Genomic DNA, 19,701 nt, shown 5'->3' with positions numbered 1-19,701 from the left:
TTTTAAAGGCTAAAGAGGAGTCCTCCAAAGGGCAAGAGGTGCCATGATATGGGGGGCTTCCCAGGTGGCTCAGTGGTAAAGAATCCACCTGCCACTGCATGAGACACAGATTCTATCCCTGAGTTGGGAAGATCCCCTGAAGGAGAAAATGGTAACCCACTCCAGTATTCTTGCCTGGGAAAGCCCATGGACAGAGGATCCTGGTGGGGTATAGTCCGTGGGGTTGCAAGGAGTCATACATGACTTAGTGACTAAAGCATGCAGGTGCACCATGATATAGGGAAAAAATATCAACTATGGAGTCAAGCAAACATGGCTTCCAGTCTCTGCCATTTAACATCTTTGTGATGTTAGGCAAGTTATTTGAAAGTGAAAATGAAAGTTGCCTAGTCGTGTCCAACTTTTTGTGACCCCCATGGACTATACAGTCCATGAAATTCTCCAGGCCAGAATACTGGAGTGGATAGCCTATCCCTTCTCCAGGGCATCTTCCCAACCCTGGGATCGAACCCAGGTCTCCTGCATTGCAGGTGGATTCTTTACCAACTGAGCTATGAAGGAAGTCTTATATTAAGCAAGTTGTTTAGCTTAATATAAATTGGAGCCTCTCATGTCTATGTCATAGGATTTTTGTGAAAATTAATACAGAGAGAAAGTGTTCAGCTCATAGTAAGTACTTATATATGTGGGTTTTTGCAATCACCTGGAATTTTGTCCTCCAGATACAGGAAATGGCAAGATGACCTCCACTCCCATGAGTCCATAGTTGGATGTCTTTACCTGGTCAAATATGAATTTTTTTCACTTGGTTAAACCTTTTTTTTTTAATATTTTTGTTTTTAAAAGTTCAAAGACTGGCTATTCATCACTACTTCAAACTCAGTTTGTTAGAACACTTGGCTCTTTAGGAGTTTCACTCTCACTCGCTGTTCAAGAAAATGTTGTCTTCCTTCTTCCAGATTTCTAAATAAGAAATCAACCATTTAAAGCTCTTGTCACCCTACTTACTCTTTGTAACCTCAGTAACAATTGGCAGCTTGTATGTGGTTAGCAGTTTAGAATTTACAGAGAACCTGAACTCATGTTACTTCATTTAATGCTCTCAACCTTTGATGAAGGCCATTATCGTCTTATTTACAGGCAAAGAGACAGAGAGGCACAGAGAGATAAATGACTTGGTCTGATTCTAATCCAGTACTTCCAACTTGATACTACACCTGTCTTTCTGTAGTTTGCCTGTCTTCAGAGCCTGTCATTTCTTCCAAGGTTGCCAGCATTCATTCTCTTTTTTCCTTTAGGCTGCAGCAGTCTTGTTTAGTTCTGTATGACCCTGGATTATGCAGCATCCTCTTATGACTTAGATTTTGGAGCCCTAAGGAAGCTTGTGCCTGCTTTTTGTTGATATTGATAGATTGGTATTTCTCTATCATTTCTTGATGTTGTCCAGTGGCTTCTTATTGCCCTGTGAAGCAACTTCAGGACCCTCTTATCTTCTCCCTCACAACTACCAGTCCTTCTTTACTTCTTGACCATCCTTCCACCATCTTGTTGAGATATGGAATATACTTAAGTTGTAAATTCTTTGTGGTGGAGCTACTTTTCTTGTAACATCCTTGGGCTCCTCAGTACACTGCTAAGCAACTTTCTCCATGTTTTTCTAAAACAGAAACTGAATTTTTCCATGATAGCTTTCTCTTGGGACTCCCATGTCTACATGAACTCCATTAAAAAATTATCTCATACACTTACCTTTATGAGTTTCTTCTTTTCTAGATTTTGTGTGGCTTATGTTACCATTCATTATTGCTGAGTTATTTTTCAGAGTCACTCAGTCTTGAACTGAATGACTTAGATTATAAATTCTTAGCATATAAAGAGCACTGTTGCTTTAAATTATTCTATGAGCCACAGAAGCTAGTGTTGAGATGATAATGGTGATACTTACTAAAATGTTTTTCTCTGTTAGATCATAGGTTTACAAATAATTATTAGACTTGGAATCTCTGCTAGCTGCAGCTTGTTTGCCACATTCAGGGTATATTTCAACTTAGCACATCTTTACTAAATATAAAAACACTAAGTTCAAATTCAAACTGATTTAAAATTATACTGTAAGATGTGAAGATCTATTACAAGATATGACATATTTTTTTAAGCATTTGTGATCCCTGCACACTCCTTTTCCTAGCACCTTTTATTTTGTTATCTTTGCTTTAGTAAATAGTCATTCAGGAAGATGGTTTGTACAAAAAGAATGAAAATAAAGGCATGAAGGAAAATGTATGCACTACCATTTCCTTGTCTCTCCCTCTGAGATTTTATGTATGCTCAGCTTCAAAAACCAGTTTAAAAATAAAAAAGATGAGGGCGGTTGCAATCTGCTCCATTTTATGCAGATTAGGTATGGCCCTCAGGCACCTGCCAAATTGTTAATATGGCCTTCTAGTTGGGTCTGATTAGTGTGAGCCCAGATCTTTTTCTCCATTGAAATAGAAATGAATTTGCTGGGAATAAGTTAGCAGCAGAGTTGATGTTTTCACTCATAACCATGGTCAGGTTATAGTTGGCCAGTTTCTCAGTGTAGATGAAGCAGCCTGGCCTGGGCATTTATGATTTCCTTCACTTTCACTGGGTTTCTACTCCCTGGGAACTTTGTTTCCTTTGTGCTGTCATGACTTTGAAAAGTCATTTTCCTCTGCATTCCAAATGTGAAATATTATAGTCTTTTTTAAAAATTATTATTTGGTAAAACACATCTGTAGCCCTTATATTTGCAAAAGCAAATACCTTAGATTGTCTAGAATGGATGTTTGTTTAAGGATACTCACTCTGGGCAATTGAGTTTTGGGATTATTGCAACAGTTATTTTCAGTGCCTCAGGGTAAAAGATTAATTATCTTCCCAAAAGATAATAGAGACAGCAAATATGGAAATATCACACATCTCTCATGACTCTATTAGAGTAGATTTTAAGAAAATATTTTGATACTGATGATTGCATTTTTGTGGGAAAAGGATAAAGGGTTTGCAAGACCAAATAGGGGCTGGAAGTTCAGGAAGAAAAAAACTGGAGTCCTATCTCCAGATTTGGGTGTGTGACAAGTTTTAAAAAATAGTCAACTTTGTCAGTTGTCTAAAGCAAGCCCATATTGAAAATTGCTGGATATTTAATGTGAGCAATATTTCCTTTGAAGTTATTTTATAACAAATTATTTTTTGCCAGTGGAGGAGCAAGAAACATACTAAATGGTTGACATAGTCTACATTGTCATGAATAGACCAGAGAGATAAATGGCTGTGTTCCAAATACCGCAATAAGTTCTTCACATGGGTTTGCTTCACATGGGATGGTTTATGGATGAATAAGGGCTTTCCCAGGGGCTCAAAGGTTAAGAATCCACCTGCAATGCGGGAGCCTTAGGAGTTGCAGGTTCAATCCCTGAGTCAGGAAGATCCCCTGAAGCAGGGCCTGGTGATGCACTCCAGTATTATTGCCTGGAGAAGCCCATGGACAGAGGAGCCTGGCAGGCTACAGTCCATAGACTCACAAAAAGTCAGACACAACTGAAGCAACTTAGCATGCACACATGCATGGATGAATAAAAATTTTGTTTTTAAGGTCTCATTCTGGTTTATTGTAAGCATCATTACGTGTACCACTGAACCCAGTATTTTGAGTAATTAAGTAATTACCGTCAAGTAATTTAGTGGCAGGAACAAGAATTACAAAGTTCTTATTTCTAATTTCTTTATTTTACATGGAATAATGAAAATTGAATGCTAAAATTAATAGTCACATAGATGTGATTGGGGAAGAAATTTGCAATCATTTTTGGAGTCATAGTTCCTAGATATAATGATATGTCAGCAATATAGTAATATTGTGTGAGCTTTTTTTTTTTTTTTTGAGGCTGTAGTGAGTGCCAGTCATCAGGTGAGGCATTCAGATGAATGAGATATATAATCACTGATTGATTGCAGCTAGTTCTGAAATGTTTCCAAATGTGTAAAAACCACAAATTGATAAATGTCCATGGGTATTTTAACTTAAGTAAATTTAATGAACTATGAATGATATAGATAAGTGTTTTATCAGAACATAAAGTTATTCTTGTTGCTGATGCAAATTAATTTTAATGTGATATTGGATAACTTGGTTAACTGCCTTCTTCCAGTATAGCAGCCTAGCAATATCATGATAAACATGAAATAAATGTCCAGTTTATTGGTGAATCATTATAAAGTGAATATGACAATACAGTGTTTTTCCTTTTTTTTGGATGGGGGAGCGGATCTTAGTTCCCTGACCAGGGATCAGATCCATGCCCCCTGCATTGCGAACAAAGAGTCTTAACTACTGGACTGTCAGGGAAGATTTGATAATATACTGCTGATCAAGTTAAAATGAACATAAAATAAAAATCTGGGCCTATACCTGCTGTTCATCAGTGTAAAAGATTCAGTTCAGTTCAGTTCAGTCGCTCAGTCATATCCGACTTTTGCGACCCTGTCGACTGCAGTATGCCAGGCCTCCCTGTCCATCACCAACTCCCTGGGTTCACCGGAACTCATGTCCATTGAGTCAGTGATGCCACCCAACCGTCTCATCCTCTGTCGTCCCCTTCTCCTCCTGCCCTCAATCTTTCCCAGCATCAGGGTCTTTTCAAATGAGTCAGCTTTTTGCATCAGGTGGCCAAAGTATTGGAGTTTCAGCTTTAACATCAGTCCTTCCAGTGAACACCCAGGACTGATATCCTTTAAGATGGACTGGTTGGATCTCCTTGCAGTCCAAGGGTCTCTCAAGAGTCTTCTCTAACACCACAATTCGAAAGCATCAATTCTTCGGCACTCAGCTTTCTTTACAGTCCAACTCTCACATCCATACATGGCTATTGAAAAAACCATAGCCAAGATTAGACATGAGGAAAATCAGTCTTGTAGTGAATATTTTTTATGTTCCTCCCATATATTATAGAATACACATGTTAAAACAACAAAATAAGATAGATAAAAACTGAAATACGGTGATTTTTTTTTTTTTCACATTTGACTTAGTGACCTATGTTTTTAAGATTTGTGACTTTCCTTCCTTTTAGAGATGGGAAGTTGATGGCGACCTGATAGTAGAATTAAAATGAAACACCACTCAAGTTGTTTTGAGAATGACTGAATTAAAAATCCACTTGATATCCTAGTCCCTTGTTTCTAAGGGAACACAACAGAAATTTACAGTACTAACTCTCATATAATCCTTGTCTTCCTTACCAGCTTTTATTTTTTAATGCCCTGAATAAAAATAAAACTATTTACCTTTTGTGGGTCTTGTATATCAATGATTCCTAGGAAATTTCACAGTATTTATAATTAGATAATTTAGAAACTTCAGCACCTTGCTCTTAATTTTCAGAATAATACTTCCTGAATTAGATTTATTTACTTAGGTGGTTTATTTACTTATGCTAGGGGCTTAGTTCATGTACAAAACCATCTTTAAGGAGAGGAAATCACTTATTTGTGGAGGCATATCAGCATTATATTTCTTCTGTTTGTCCTATGGAGATGCAAAATTGATCTGAGCATATCTTTTCTAATAATTGTGTTATTGTCTTTAATTCACATAAAAGAATCCCTGGGGAAAGCTACTCTTAGCTAATAATTTTAATGTAAAGGAAATTATGAAAACAAGTATATTTATTCAGGTAGTAGTCCATTAGGAGTCTGTAGGCAGCAGCTTTTGTTATTTTAGTAAGAAGTGCAGTTGGCAGAATGATAATCAGTTAAAAAAAATCCTGATTGAGCCATGTTCCCTTTTTTGGTTGATATGAAAGCCATTGTTTTGCTCACCAACTGGCAGACCTTCAATTATCCTGAATTTAGAAGTTGTTTACTATACTTTGAAAGTTTAAAAATGAGCCCTCCCTGAGAAACAAAAAGCTGGGTGCTTGCCATTTTTTTAAAAAGAAAAGTAGAATTTTAATGAAAGAAAAATCAATCCACCAATTCAATGTTGAGTTTATTTTCACAGTTTTGAAGGCTTGCTGTGTTTTAAAAATGACAGTAATCAAAGCCACCATTATTAGGCCTCCAAAGTATTTGGGCAGTATTTTGATTTAGGGTGTCAGAGCTGCAAGAGGGGAGACCATCAGTAAGTCTCTGGGAGTGGATGGATTCCTTGAGAAGATTTGGTTTGAGGGTTTCAACCCCTCAGGCCTTTCTCTGTAGCTTCAGTAGCTGTCTAGAATATCTTGTCTTCCTGGCTGTCCAGGGTGCTAAGAGTACGGGGGCTCAATTCTCTGTGTGTTGGGGGTTAACAGAAAGCCAAGGCGTGGAGTCTGGGTAGAAAACATCAGTTAAACCTAACAGATGAGCTAGTTCTGCCCATGGCATGGCAGAGTGGCAGGCCTCTTCCCTTTACCCTTTCCCTCACTCCTTGCCCGCTCCCTCCTTCCAGTCCCCTCTCTCCTTTCATCTCCTTCCTCCCTTCCCCTCCTTCCCTTCTCCATTAGTTCATGTACAAATATATCTTTAAGGAGAGGAAATTACTTAATTCTCCTGTCTCCCCCTTTCCTTCCTTCCTTCCCTTCTCCTTCCTTCTCCCTTTCCATCTTTTCTTCCTCCCCCCACCCTGTTCCATCTTCCCTTTCCCTACCCCATTTAGCTTTCTTCCTTTTTCCTCCCCTCCTTCCCCATCCATTGTCCTTCCTTCTCTCCTCCTGCCTCCCTCTTCCTTCTCACTTCCTTCTGTCCTTCCCTCTCATATCTTTGTGCCTCTACCATCTGCCAGGAGCTGTGCTATTGTTGAGCTTGCAGTCCAGTGAGGAATAGAGACGATAAGTATTTACAGGTCCAGAGGGCCTCTGGGATGCTTTGCAGCAGAGGGTGCGGGTGAAATACAGTCCCTGATATCTCTCAGATTTCGGCCACAACAAAGATCGAGGATGCCACATGCCACAGATAACGCTCTGAGCAGCCAAATGAATAAATAAGTAATCTTTTTTTTTTTTTTTTTTAAAGATGGTAAGATGGAGGCTCAAGGAAATTAAGTGACTTGCCTCAGTCACTGAGAGGACAGTTTCCAAGCCCAGGCGCTTTTGACTATATCAGGTGAATTGCCATATTGGCCAGTGACATTTTAGGAGATTCACGTTTTTACTTAAGTAAAAACACTCTAAAAAATGTAATGCTTACCTCTTTTATGGTAACTCACAATTCATGAATGCCAGCATATGTTTATACAGCACTTTGTAATTTTCAGTGCCATTTAGCTCATGTTATTATAATTACCATTTTGTGAGTCAGGCAAGGGATTTTTCATTGGTGGTGATTTTATTCTGGTTTTGCTTTTAAATCCCCATTTTATAGAAGAAAAAAGAGGTGTCCAGAGAGGTTAAGTGAGTTGTTCGTAGATGCAGAGCTACAGCCAACAAATGGCAGCTGCAGGACCAGGCCTGGATGTCCTGATTCCCAGTTTGCCCTCTCTCAGAAAAGTGTCTTTCTTGTTTGTCATGCACACCCTGTATTTTAGGCATCCTCGTGCTTACAGGGCTGTAGTTGGGGTTGTATGAAACAGTTAAACTGGCACTGCCCTTGCCTTCTGGCAGCACATAATCAAAGTAGGGTAAAAAGTTTTTGGAGTTTATGCCTATACAGGAAACTGTTTTCTTCTGTTGTTAATATTACCTCTTCATCCCAGGGATGGGGGAGCCTGGTGGGCTGCCGTCTATGGGGTCGCACAGAGTCGGACACGACTGAAGTGACTTAGCAGCAGCAGCCCATGCCAAATCCTGCAAACTTAAGGAGAACTGTAACTTCATTACAATGTACTCCTAACCCTATTTTCCTTCTCACACTCCAGCACTTTCTCCTTTCTCTTTAACATTTGCTGAAGTGAAGTGAAGTCATTCAGTTGTGTCCGACTCTTTGCAACCCCATGGACTGTAGCCTACCAGGCTCCTCCCTCCATGGGATACTCCAGGCAAGAGTACTGCTGCTGCTGCTGTTAAGTCGCTTCAGTCATGTCCGACTCTGTGCAATCCCATAGATGGCAGCCCACCAGGCTCCCCCATCCCTGGGATTCTCCAGGCAAGAATACTGGAGTGGGTTGCCATTTCCTTCTCCAATGCATGAAAGTGAAAAGTGAAAGTGAAGTCGCTCAGTCGTGTCTGACTCTTCGCGACCCCATGGACTGCAGCCTACCAGGCTCCTCCGTCCATGGGATTTTCCAGGCAAGAGTACTGGAGTGGGGTGCCATTGCCTTCTCCAAGGCAAGAGTACTAGTGAGTTGGAAAAAAGGAATCTGTGAATCTCTTGGTCTCCTGCCCTTCTTTTGAGGAGGATCAGTAGCTTGATCTTTTCCATGCTTTAGCGTCTTATTTTTACCCAACACCTGGGCTGTGCTTCCCAAACATGGCTCATTCCCAGCGCTTACAAAGATCTACCCTGGAGCTTCTGTTCTGCAAGCTCGGGTAGGCCCACAGCTGCTCTCAGGATGACCTTGATCTTGAATGCTTTAGCTATTTGCTTAATATGACCACTCTCAATAGCACAATCTTTACTAAACTACAACTTTCTGGGAATGGGGAGGGAAAAAAAAATCCATTTCTGGTCTTCCTCTACTCTTCAGATCATCTGTAACTGTTCAGCCCAGCTACCTTGGGATAACCAGACTTCCTGTCAGGAATAAATGCTAAATCTCTGCCATGGTTCAGTTGCCTGTTGATTCCTATGGCGTTTTTCTGATGTGGTTGAATATTTTACACGGCTCAAACAGAACATTTTCATGATTCATCAAGTATGTTGTGACTGTAGATCTATCTGCTATTCAATTCAAGAAACTTACCTACTGAGAGCACACCTCATACATGCTAGGTCTTTGGCTTCTTTGTTATAGCCATTAGAATAGTAGTGCCAAATTTAAAAGTTCAGTGTGCTACTTTTATGTATGACATTTCCAAAAGATGGAAATCAAGGTACCATCAGAACTTCTTTGAATATAAAATATCTGAAACCAGAAAGCCATGTACATTTTTAGATTTAACAGTAGAATATATGTGAAGATGTACTGAAAGTAAAAATTATTAAAATGTTCTTAAAGAACCCCCCAGGAATTTAAACCAAAGAAAAAACCTCCAAACCAGTTGCCATTTTGTAATCGTTATAGCCATATTTGCTTCCATGTCTTGTAGTTTCTTAACAAATTACTGTGAAATCAGGTTAGTTGGAACATGAATAAATGTAGAACATAAATGAGTATACTTTTGCCTTCCTATTATGTGGCAACATTTTCTTTGATAATCAACATGCCCTCATAATATTGCCCTTAAAATCAGATATTATGTAACCTTAAATTATAGGAAACAGAATATGCCTGAAGGACAATTCTGGAATATATAATTGGGAGCATACAGTCTATAGAATTTCCAAGGGTGTTGAGCTCAGTGACATGGTACCTGGAAAACTGGGTCCTCAGTAAAACTTGTTGCAACATTTGAGCTTCTATCAGAAAAGAATACATGTAATAAATTAAGATGGGGAGTATGTTCATAATGGTATTCTTAGATCTTCAGTGGACAGACTTCTTACCCCAGAGGATGCAGAAACACCAGCTAAACATAATTTATGAATAGCATCTGCTAGAATATAGCCAAACATGTTTAAAAGAATATATACATTTTCCCCTGTGTCTTTGATTATTGAAGATACTTTAGGAGGACAAACACTAGGGAAAAATCTCTTTATGCAAATATATTTCTTAATAGAAAGGAGGAGAAGTTTGTTTGTGTTACCTGCTGAAATTAATCATTTGATTCCGAACTCTTTCAGATAATGATTAAACTGAGAACAATAATAAGAAAATATATACCAGATGAAATAATTTTATTCAGTGGCAGAAGCTCAGAACTGATCCCAAATAATTTCTCATAATGCTTTTCTTTCTCATTTGTCCTATTCCCCATGTAATAGTTTTAAATGGCATTCTTATGAAATAAATAACTAAACACCAACCATATTTTTTCATATCCTGACCAATATTTTGGCTGTTTTTCAGAAGAATCGGAATTTTGAAAATTAAATAAAGGTTTCTAAAATACCAACTTCAGAAAGTTTTATTTAATTTGCGGAATAATTTTCTTCTCTCTGTCTGTTTTTTTTTCATAGGGTCTTTATTAATTTAGTCTAGTTACTTAGTGCTTATATTAAATAATCTAATAAAAGTCAGGGTTATAGCATAACGTTTCCCAAATGTGAAGCAGCATCTATTACATGAGACAAAATCTTTATGCTGCAAAATGTAAAAACCATGTATAGAATTACAAGGCACGAAATGGTACTGTATGTATTGTTTAAAGTAGAACATTTTTGTAATGTAAGGGGGTAGTCAGCTCAAGAAAAGATTGGCAGACAGCTCTGTATCACTGTCGTTTGTTCAGAAATATGAATTTGCTCTAAAAATTCATATTTCAGGTTTTCAATACTAATAATATTCCTGATCATTTCTCTTTATACAGATATGATTTAAGATTAAAGTGAATGTTCTAAAGAGTAAAAACCTACCTTGTTTGTTTTTGTCAATAATGTTTGAATTGTTACAGGCAGAGCTTTCTCTGTGAGTATGTTTGTGTGTGTATGTATTTTTAGATGAACTCATTTAACCAGTGCAGCCTCAGTATTTATTCTCAATTGCCAAAATATCTATTTTTGTCCTATATTTTCTTTTGTATTGTTACAAATTCAGGATTAAGTGTATTGTAGGTTCCCAGACAAGTATGTTCTGAGATTTCATTAATTTGTGTAAGTTGTAATGGTACTTGAAAAATGTAAGAAATGCTGGAAGAATGCTATTTCATTTACCATTTACTTTTACCTCAATGCAAGACATCTGAAATATGGATAGTCTTTAAAATCAAAGCTGAAAGTGTAGGAGAGTTTCACTAAGTTGTACTGGGGTACTGCTAAGCTATGTATTCAAAAGGAAAATGTGTGCATTTCAAAAACCATTTTTGTTTTGCCTTTTTTTCTCCTTCCTCATTGAAAAGTCATTCTTACCACAGGTTTAACAATAATAACTACAATTTATGCCTTTATGCTGCTACAATTTGATGATATACCACAGTCAGGCCACAGGTTAGAAACACAGGCTGAGTTATTATATGCTGCTGGGTAGTGATTTCCTGTGAACTGATTTATGGATAAATAATTCTATGTTCTTATTATATAGGATAGACAGTTTTTAATTTCTTTAACAAAGCTTAGCTGAACAACAGAAAATTACATGCTATAGCACAGGGACACAACCACTCTGAGGAGGATAAACAGATGCAGTCAATGTCATGAGTTCTCCTATTTTTAAAAGGGGCTTCATCAGCATTTGGTGTATTGTGGAAATAATACTGCCAACCAGAAGCCCCAGGGCTTAGTTACTCTGAGGCTGGGGTTTTGTATTGATACTCTTTTGCTGAGATCTTTTCAAGGAGTTATGAAATATGTAAACCTTAGCCTTTAGATATTAAAGCTAATGTTTCATTTTTTTCCCAGGCTGAATTTTCATTTTGTTTGAAAATTAATGGTAAAATGTACCTTGAATAAAAGAAAATTATTCATCAAGCTGTTCTATAAGAATACAGCTGATATCTTGCTGGGTTTCTGTATCTGTCTCACCGATTGATTTGTAGGCTTTATTCTTCAATACACCGAATATATATCTGCTTTATCAGCATCTATCTCTGTGCCACTGCAAACTGTGAGAATTATTCTCTTATACTTTATAGGCGATCTGCTGCAGGTGTTCATGAAATAAACATTTCTTATATTTGAGGTACAGGGGGTAAAACTGTCATTTGGTTTATTTTAAGAATGGTTTCACTTAGGTATGTGTTTAGCAATAATAAGCTACTCTACTCAACTGTGAGCTCCATAATTACAGGGATAATGTGTATTGGGTTATGTTTTCATCTTAGTGACTTATGCTGGAGACACAAAAGAAAAATTTGTTAAATGAACGAATAACTAGTGCTTAACATAAACCCTTTTGATGTTTTATTGATTATATTGTATTATCCTCAGAAGTGATCAACTTTCTAAAAACTTGAGTCAAATATTGATTAACTCTAATGTGTATTATCTCCACGCTTGTTTTCACATAGTTAAATAATACTAGTGATATGAATTATGCATTTACTGAGAAGAGTATTTGGTGTCTTTAAGACAGGTTATAAACTGATAAAAATAACAAATACAAATGAACACAAGCAAGTATTGATATTTCTTTTGTGATATGTTCACTCTTTGGCAGAAACACTGCATTGAGAGAGTAAAAAACTGGTTTCCATGATTGCATGTTTTTAATTTTAGACAAAAATCGCTTCCATTCGCAATCTAATTTTATGTCACTAATGGGAAATTTACCTGCAATTGTATTTTGTTATTTGGTCTAAAGGCATCATATGAAGCATGGATTGGTCCTCTGCATTTTAGTGAAAGATTAGTGTAGATATAAACAATTTTATTTATATTATGCTCAAATCAATCATGTTAACATCTGTATGAATTTCAGCCCCCAAATAAAGGCCCATAATTTGCAACTCAAAGACCTTGAAACTGCGTCTGTAATAGTCCTCAGCACCAGGCATTTTGTAAATGTGGGCAGATGATAAATTCTTTGGAAATAGGAAAGATGATGTGGGAAACAGTGGTTATGTCTGAAATGGCACTGTTGAGGGAGATGATTTTTTTCTCAGAGAAGCTGGCTTTTTAGGCCCTGACACCTGTTTGCTTATTGGTCTCATATGTTCCTTTTTTAACATTAAATGTCAAGACCTTGCCCCATGTGTAACTGTGTGCTGGGGCACAGCACACACGGGCAGAGCTGAGTGGGAAGGGAATTAGTCCAGTAGGTAGAAAACTTGTCAGGTGAAGCCTGGAGCCTAGTCCTGGCCGTCATCCACTGATGTCCTTGAAAACTCACTCTTTTCTGTTCTTCACCTCATTTTCAGGTATCACACTGACCCCGTGCTCTCCTCTGAGGATGAACTCTAATGGTTTGGGGAAAACAAAAACAAAAACAAAAACACTTTGTATACTGTAAAGCACTATAAAGGGATATTGTGATAAAATAAGCTCCTTCTAGGATACACAAACCAACCATGAGTATTTACTGTGCAGATACATAGAGAAAGGAGTTGCTTCAGGCTGGGTTGACCAGAGTTGGAATTATTCTTGGTACATAATTTGAAGAATGCATACAATTTCCAGAAGTGAAGGCATGGGATGAGTACTCCAGACAAAGTGAGAGTGTGATATATATTCAGAAAAGAATTGGGAATTGCCATTTATTGAGCATGTACTGTGTGCCTGGCTGGGTGTGTGTGTCTGTTGTGGCTGTGTGTGTGTGTGTGTGTGTGCGCGCGCTCAGTTGCTCGGTTGTGTCCAGCTCTCTGTAGCCCCACGGACTGTAGCCTGCCAGGCTCCCCTGCCCATGGAATTTTCCAGGCAAGAATACTGGAAAGGAGTGCTATTTCTTACCCCAGGGGATCTTGATCTTCCCCACCCAGCGATCGAACTTGCATTGGCAGGCAGATTCTTTACCACTAGCGCCACCTGGATGTGTCTGCTGCTGCTACTGCTGCTAAGTCGCTTCAGTCTTGTCCGACTCTGTGCAACCCCATAGATGGCAGCCCACCAGGCTCCCCTGTCCCTGGGATTCTCCAGGCAAGAACACTGGAGTGGGTTGCCATTTCCTTCTCCAATGCATGAAAGGGAAAAGTGAAAGTGAAGTCGCTCAGTCCTGTCCGACTCTTCGTGACCCCATGGTCTGCAGCCCACCAGGCCCCTCCATCCAGGCAAGAGTACTGGAGTGGGGTGCCATTGCCTTCTCCATTGGATGTGTCTAGTGCTATCTAATCATCATTGCTGCTGCTGCTGCTAAGTTGCTTCAGTCGTGTCCGACTCTGTGCAACCCAAAGACAGCAGCCCCCCAGGCTCCCCCGTCCCTAGGATTCTCCAGGCAAGAACACTGGAGTGGGTTGCCATTTCCTTCTCCAGCGCATGAAAGGAAAAGTGAAAGTGAAGTCACTCAGTCATGTCTGACTCTTAGCGTAGTTTTTTGGACTGGGGCTTTAAAACCTATTCATGGAGTATAAGCATTAGAAAGAATTTTGTATACTTACGCTGTTTATATTGAGATTTCTCCAACACTGTGAGTCAGATATCCCCTGTGGGTACATACCCTTTCTTCTTTCTTTGTCCTCCTTCACTGTACTGAAGCATTTCTTGGGGGTCTGTATCTCTCCTTAGAGGGAGTCAGGAAAAGGCTGTTATGATATAATTAGATTCATCTATCTGGATTATTTCAGCTCTTATTTCCCCCCACAGAATACTTCCTTCTTTTAGTCCATCTGAATTCTAGTCTAGGTTTTTTTTTAAAAAATTATTGGAGTATAGTTGATTTACACTGGTGTTAGTTTGAGGTGTACAGCAAAGCGAGTCAATTATACATATCCCTCTACCCAGTATAGCTTCATTGTCCTGAAGTTTTGCTTTGATGGTGTTACATCTATACCCAAGAGCTTTCAAAGATCTACTTCTTCTCGTGTTTACTAGGCACTTACTCTGTGCCATCCGACGGCCACATTCTCATTCTCATTTTAAGCCTGGTGGCAACCCTAAAGAGCAGGCATTATTACTGTCCCCATCTTACAGACAGTGAAAACTGAGTCTTGAAGAGACTAACTAAACAACTTGCCCAAAGGCTTACAGCTGACAAGCAGAGGGGACTGGGCATGGACTCACCTCTGACCCCAGGCCTTGCTTATGACCTCTGACACATACAGTGTGCTACTGAGTTGGGCATCCAGGCCTTCCAGAGTTGGAACCAAGCTCTTTCCAGTCTTCTCTTCTGATGTGCTTCACACTTGAACCTGTGTGGCTTGTAGGCTACTAAGATGAATGAGCACAGGGTATTTGAAGTGAATCTCTGATTTCCTAGTGAAGTTACTCAAGGTAACCCAGCCCTGCTTAACCTCCCTTTCCTCATGAAAGAAGCTGAAAATAGATATATGCGGTGAAGTTCTGATGGTGAAATTAAAGAGGTTCACTTTCAGTACATTTGATGGTACAAAAAAATGAGACACTGAGAGGTAAAGGGTTGTTGTACTGATTTTGTTAGTTTTAAAGTAGGAGAGATCTGAACCTACTTGTAGGTAAAAGGAAGGCGACACTGCAGAGCAAGGCTGTAAGAAATGAATAAGCAGAGGGGAGGGGCAAGGGAACAGGGATAAAAAGAGGGACATAATTGATGTATGCTCTTCCTTTGTGATTTAAAATAATGAGGGCCTTTTGTAGGCACTTGACTGAATTAAAGATTAAATGATATTAAAGTCATCCTTGAGTAAATATTTTTGAAATTAATTATATTTGCCTTTTAGGGAGCATTACATGCATGATAAGACACTTCAGTTGTCTCTGACTCTGTGCGACCCTATGGACTGTAGCCTGCCAGACTCCTCTATCCGTGGGATTCTTGTCCTTGGCAAGAATACTGGAGTGGGTCGCCATTACCTCCTCCAGGGGATCTTTCCGACCCAGAGATTGAACCTATGTCTCTTACATCTACTGCATTGCAGGCCAATTCTTTACCACTAGCTCCACCTGGGAAACCCTAGGAAGCATAAATGTGTAGAGATAATTACTGTAAATTGTTGGAATTAATGATATCCAGGCTCTGTACTGGCCCTTCTCTGGTGGTTCGGATGGTAAAGAATCCACCTGCCAATGCAGGAGACATGGGTTTGATCCGTGGGTCAGGAAGATTTCCCTGGAGAAGGGAATGGCAACCCACTCCAGTATTTGTGCCTGGAGAATTCCATGGACAGAGGAGCCTGGCGGGCTACAGCCCATGCGGTCATAATGAGTTTGACATAACTGAGCAACTAACACATACAACAAAGCTCTGTACTAAGGGTACAGGGTCTCACAATATTCATGTGAGGTCAGTATTTTTATTATTCAGTCTCACAATATTCATGTGAGGTCAGTATTTTTATTGTTGCATTTTACAGATGAGAGGATTGAGGTACGGGGAAATGATGGAACTTGCTGTGGTTACGTGGTTAGTAGGTAGAGGAGCCAGAATATGAGCAGCAGCCATTTGACTTGGAAGCTGGAGTTCTTTGTCATTATGGTATCTGCTTCCCAATTTGATTTCCTCAGGCAAGGGAGGTGGGAGGCATGTTCAAGTGGGAGGGGATATGGGTAAACTATGGCTGATTGATATTGATGTTTGGTAGAAACCAACACAGTACTATAAAGCAGTTATCCTTCAATTAAAAGTTAATTAATTAAAGAAAAAGAAAACCAATTCAATTTTCTCAATTAACACTTGATACCAGCCCAAGTAATATTTCTGTTTTATACCAAGGAAGGAGGACTGTATCTCAGGAAGGTATTTCCAAAGAAGGTTAATACTTTAGACAAGACCTCGTTTGGAGGAAAGGCTTGTTAAGAAGAGTTGCTCCAAGTCCCTGCCAGGCTTCAAAAGAGCAGCTTCTGGACATGGCGGTCCTGGAACTTCTCACACCTGCAAACTCGGGCAGGTAGTTAAGCAAAGAACATGACTTCTAGGTGCAGGTTAGTCAATATGGTGTGAAAAAGAAAAAGCACACACCACTTCCCATTGCCTGAAAATAGCGTGTGTCAACAGCTCTCTTCCAAGATGTAGAAACCAACATGTAGCAGCTGCTCTCTGTGCAGGCATTAAGTGGTGAAGACACCTGTATGTGTCTAATTCCAGCCCAAACAAGTCTCCTTCCGGCTCATCAAGGTAGGGAGAGAATTCATCTAAATGGAGATGAATAATTTCAATAGAGTGATTGTCTATCATTTCCGGTAGAGATTCCTCCCCCTCTACTTTTGTAAAAAATTGAGGCATTTTTAAATACAGGCATATTAGGTGTTCGGTTACATGGATTTTGACAATTTTTATACCCATGCAACCACCAGCCGAAACTAGAAATCCCTTTTATGTCCCTTTCCAGTCATGACTCTGCTCTCTTGAGGTCAGCACATTCTGACCTCTCTTCTCATAGATGAGTCTTGCTTGTTCTTGTATTTTATATAAATGAAAGCATTAGGAGATATTCTGTTGTGTCTGGCTGCATTGTGGTATAAACTTGCAGCAGAACACTCCACAACAATAAAAAGAAATGAACAACAGCACACAATAGCATGCATGAATCACCTCTAGAGGTGTGCGTTAAAGTTTACAGGATTCGATGGCTTCATGTTACCTTTGCATTCTTAGTAACCAAATGACCCACACAGTTGTCTTCTACTTGTTTAGGAGTTGCTGGCTTTGTTTTTTCTCCCTCTAATCTCTTATAATAAAATACCACCTTTAGGAGATGGTCAGGTTATACTCAGGCTTCCCAGGTGGCATTAGTGGTAAAGAACCCACCAGCCAGTGCAGGAAATACGCAAGAGATGTGGGTTCAATCCCTGGCTCAGGAAGATTCCCTGGAGGAGGGCTCAGCAACCCACTTCAGTATTCTTGCCTGGAGAATCCCATGGACAGAGGAACCTGGCGGGCTCCAGTCCTTAGGGTTGCAAAGAGTCAGACACAACTGAAGCGACTTAGCATGCACACACAGGTTATACTCAACTTATGGGCTATCACGACAGTGGATTTTTAAAGGGCATTTAAAACTGTGGAGTGTTTTTTTTTTTTTTTAAAGGAAATATGTTAGACATGTCCCACGGTATCTTTTTAGTACTTTCAAAAGTCAGAAGCAGTAGAGGAAGCAAGAAAGCAGACCTGGCCTCTGCGGATGGCTGTCCAGTGGGCGCTGGATGTTCATTTCATGACTACTCCATGCTGTGTGCTGTGCACTTTTCATTGTCATGAGAGAGAATGTTAGGAAAACTATCCCCACAAGAAAACAGCTTTTCTTGGCAAGTGAAATATGACTTAAGGAGCCAGAACTGGAGACATACGGTACTATGAATGAGAGCTGTGTTACTTTATTGGATCTGAGTCCAGGCACTATTTATACTGCAGCATATTCAGCACCAGATTGTTAAATCTTAATACTGAAACAGTGCATCATTTTAATATTTTTGTTCTGTTTATTCCCTGTTTTCAAGCATTATGTCAAGCATTGCGCATTCATTGATTTCATCTTGGACAGGACGTGCCCTGACCAGAAAGTTCATTTCCTATGATTGGAATTTTGCCCCATAGCTATAAAGCAGCATCTTGTGAAGCTTTTAAAGGTTTACTTGGGTATACAGGTGTTATCTCTCTTTGATGATAAAATATATTTTTTGAAAGAACAATGTAGCTGGAACTCACCTGTGTTGCCAATAATAAAAATAAAAATGCTGTTCCTCGTCTATCACTGAAGCATAGCTGTGTGGGATGTGTGGCAGTTTTTGACATCTAGGGGACCTTTGGATTTTTTTGTGGCATACAAATAAAATGTTTGTTTCTCTGTGTTGTTTGTGAAATGGGTTTCTCTTTATATTTTGTTATCAGTGTATGGGTGCCCTGTGCTCCAGATAAGGTCCATCTGGTGAATAGCCTAGCATTTTCATCATGCCTTGCTGAGGCTGTCCTGTGAATCTGTCCAGGTCTGACTAGGATTTTTATTCTCTCCATTGTCATGAGTGTTTACCATATGTAGCACAGGGGAAGGGTACCACTGTCACTGTGAAAAAAGCTGAGGAACTATCAAAGGGGTAAAAAAAGGAAGTTGAAGGCATCTCTGCTGTTTCTGATCTGTGGTCAGTCATTGTGCTATGGAACACAAGCCCTCTGCCTGGTGAAACGTGAATTTAGAAGTGAATTCTCATTGCTTCTTCAGCTCCAAATGCTATTCACACTGGGGTTCGCAGCACAACCAGGATGTGACTGTGTGTGTGCTGAGCCCACACACAGGAATTTTCTTGTACAATTCAAAACTGAATCTTATATTTACTTAAGACTTGCTTTTTTTTTTTTTTAGGTCTATGAAATCAGCAGTTCGGTATATTTAGCATCAGTCTTAAGTTAGACTGTGAAATAAGACTTTGGGGGAAGGAAGTGTCCGTATGGTTTTCTAAGTAATTTAAGAAACAGGAAAACATAAAAAAAACTGATTGTCCGTGATTAAACCTCATCCTTTCATTCTCATCTTCCTGTATAGTTAACTCAATTGTCAGCCAGAGAGAAATAGGCTATTGCACAGGGTTGTAAAATATCTGAGTGGGCCTTGAATGTTGGCTATTGGATGACCTTCTTAACATTGAACAAACAATGGGAGGGTTTAATAAATAGCAGCTATGTGTTTATTATGTTTTTCTTCCCTGTGCAGGAATAATCAAGCTGGGGAGGTGGAACCCTCTCCCCCTCAGTTATGTGACAGATGCACCCGACGCGACAGTGGCCGACATGCTGCAAGATGTCTATCACGTCGTGACGTTGAAAATCCAATTACAAAGGTGGGTGTCTCTGAACATCTGCCCTTCCTTACTCTCGGAGCTGGTCCGTCGATCATAGACTCGCTGCAGAGATCAGCTCATCCTGTCTTTGTTAATTTCTTGACATCGGATGAAATGAAAAGGAAAAAAAAAGAAGAGGAGGGGAAGGGGGCCCTTCATGAGGCATCTTTATAGTCCACATTCCAACTGTTTTATGTTTTGTTTTCAGAAGCAGTGAAGTGGTAACCTAGG

General features: G+C 39.4%; 1 protein-coding gene across 3 annotated transcripts in view; it reads left to right on the top strand.

Annotated features, from left to right (window-relative positions):
* The window catches only part of SATB2 (SATB homeobox 2), a 204,349-nt gene that overhangs the window by 63,674 nt on the left and 120,974 nt on the right, over window positions 1–19,701 (top strand). For all 3 annotated transcript variants that reach the window (XM_006078174.4, XM_006078179.4, XM_044936957.2), the window contains exon 4: window positions 19,344–19,470. In XM_006078174.4, the coding sequence (XP_006078236.3) occupies window positions 19,344–19,470 (127 nt within the window). The remainder of the gene's footprint in view (window positions 1–19,343; window positions 19,471–19,701) is intronic.

The sequence above is a fragment of the Bubalus bubalis genome, chromosome 2 (genome assembly GCF_019923935.1).
Source record: "Bubalus bubalis isolate 160015118507 breed Murrah chromosome 2, NDDB_SH_1, whole genome shotgun sequence".
In the NCBI taxonomy this organism is placed as follows: domain Eukaryota; kingdom Metazoa; phylum Chordata; class Mammalia; order Artiodactyla; family Bovidae; genus Bubalus; species Bubalus bubalis.
The sequence above is the reverse complement of the archived record's forward strand: the minus strand, read 5'-3'. Positions and strand labels throughout refer to the sequence as shown.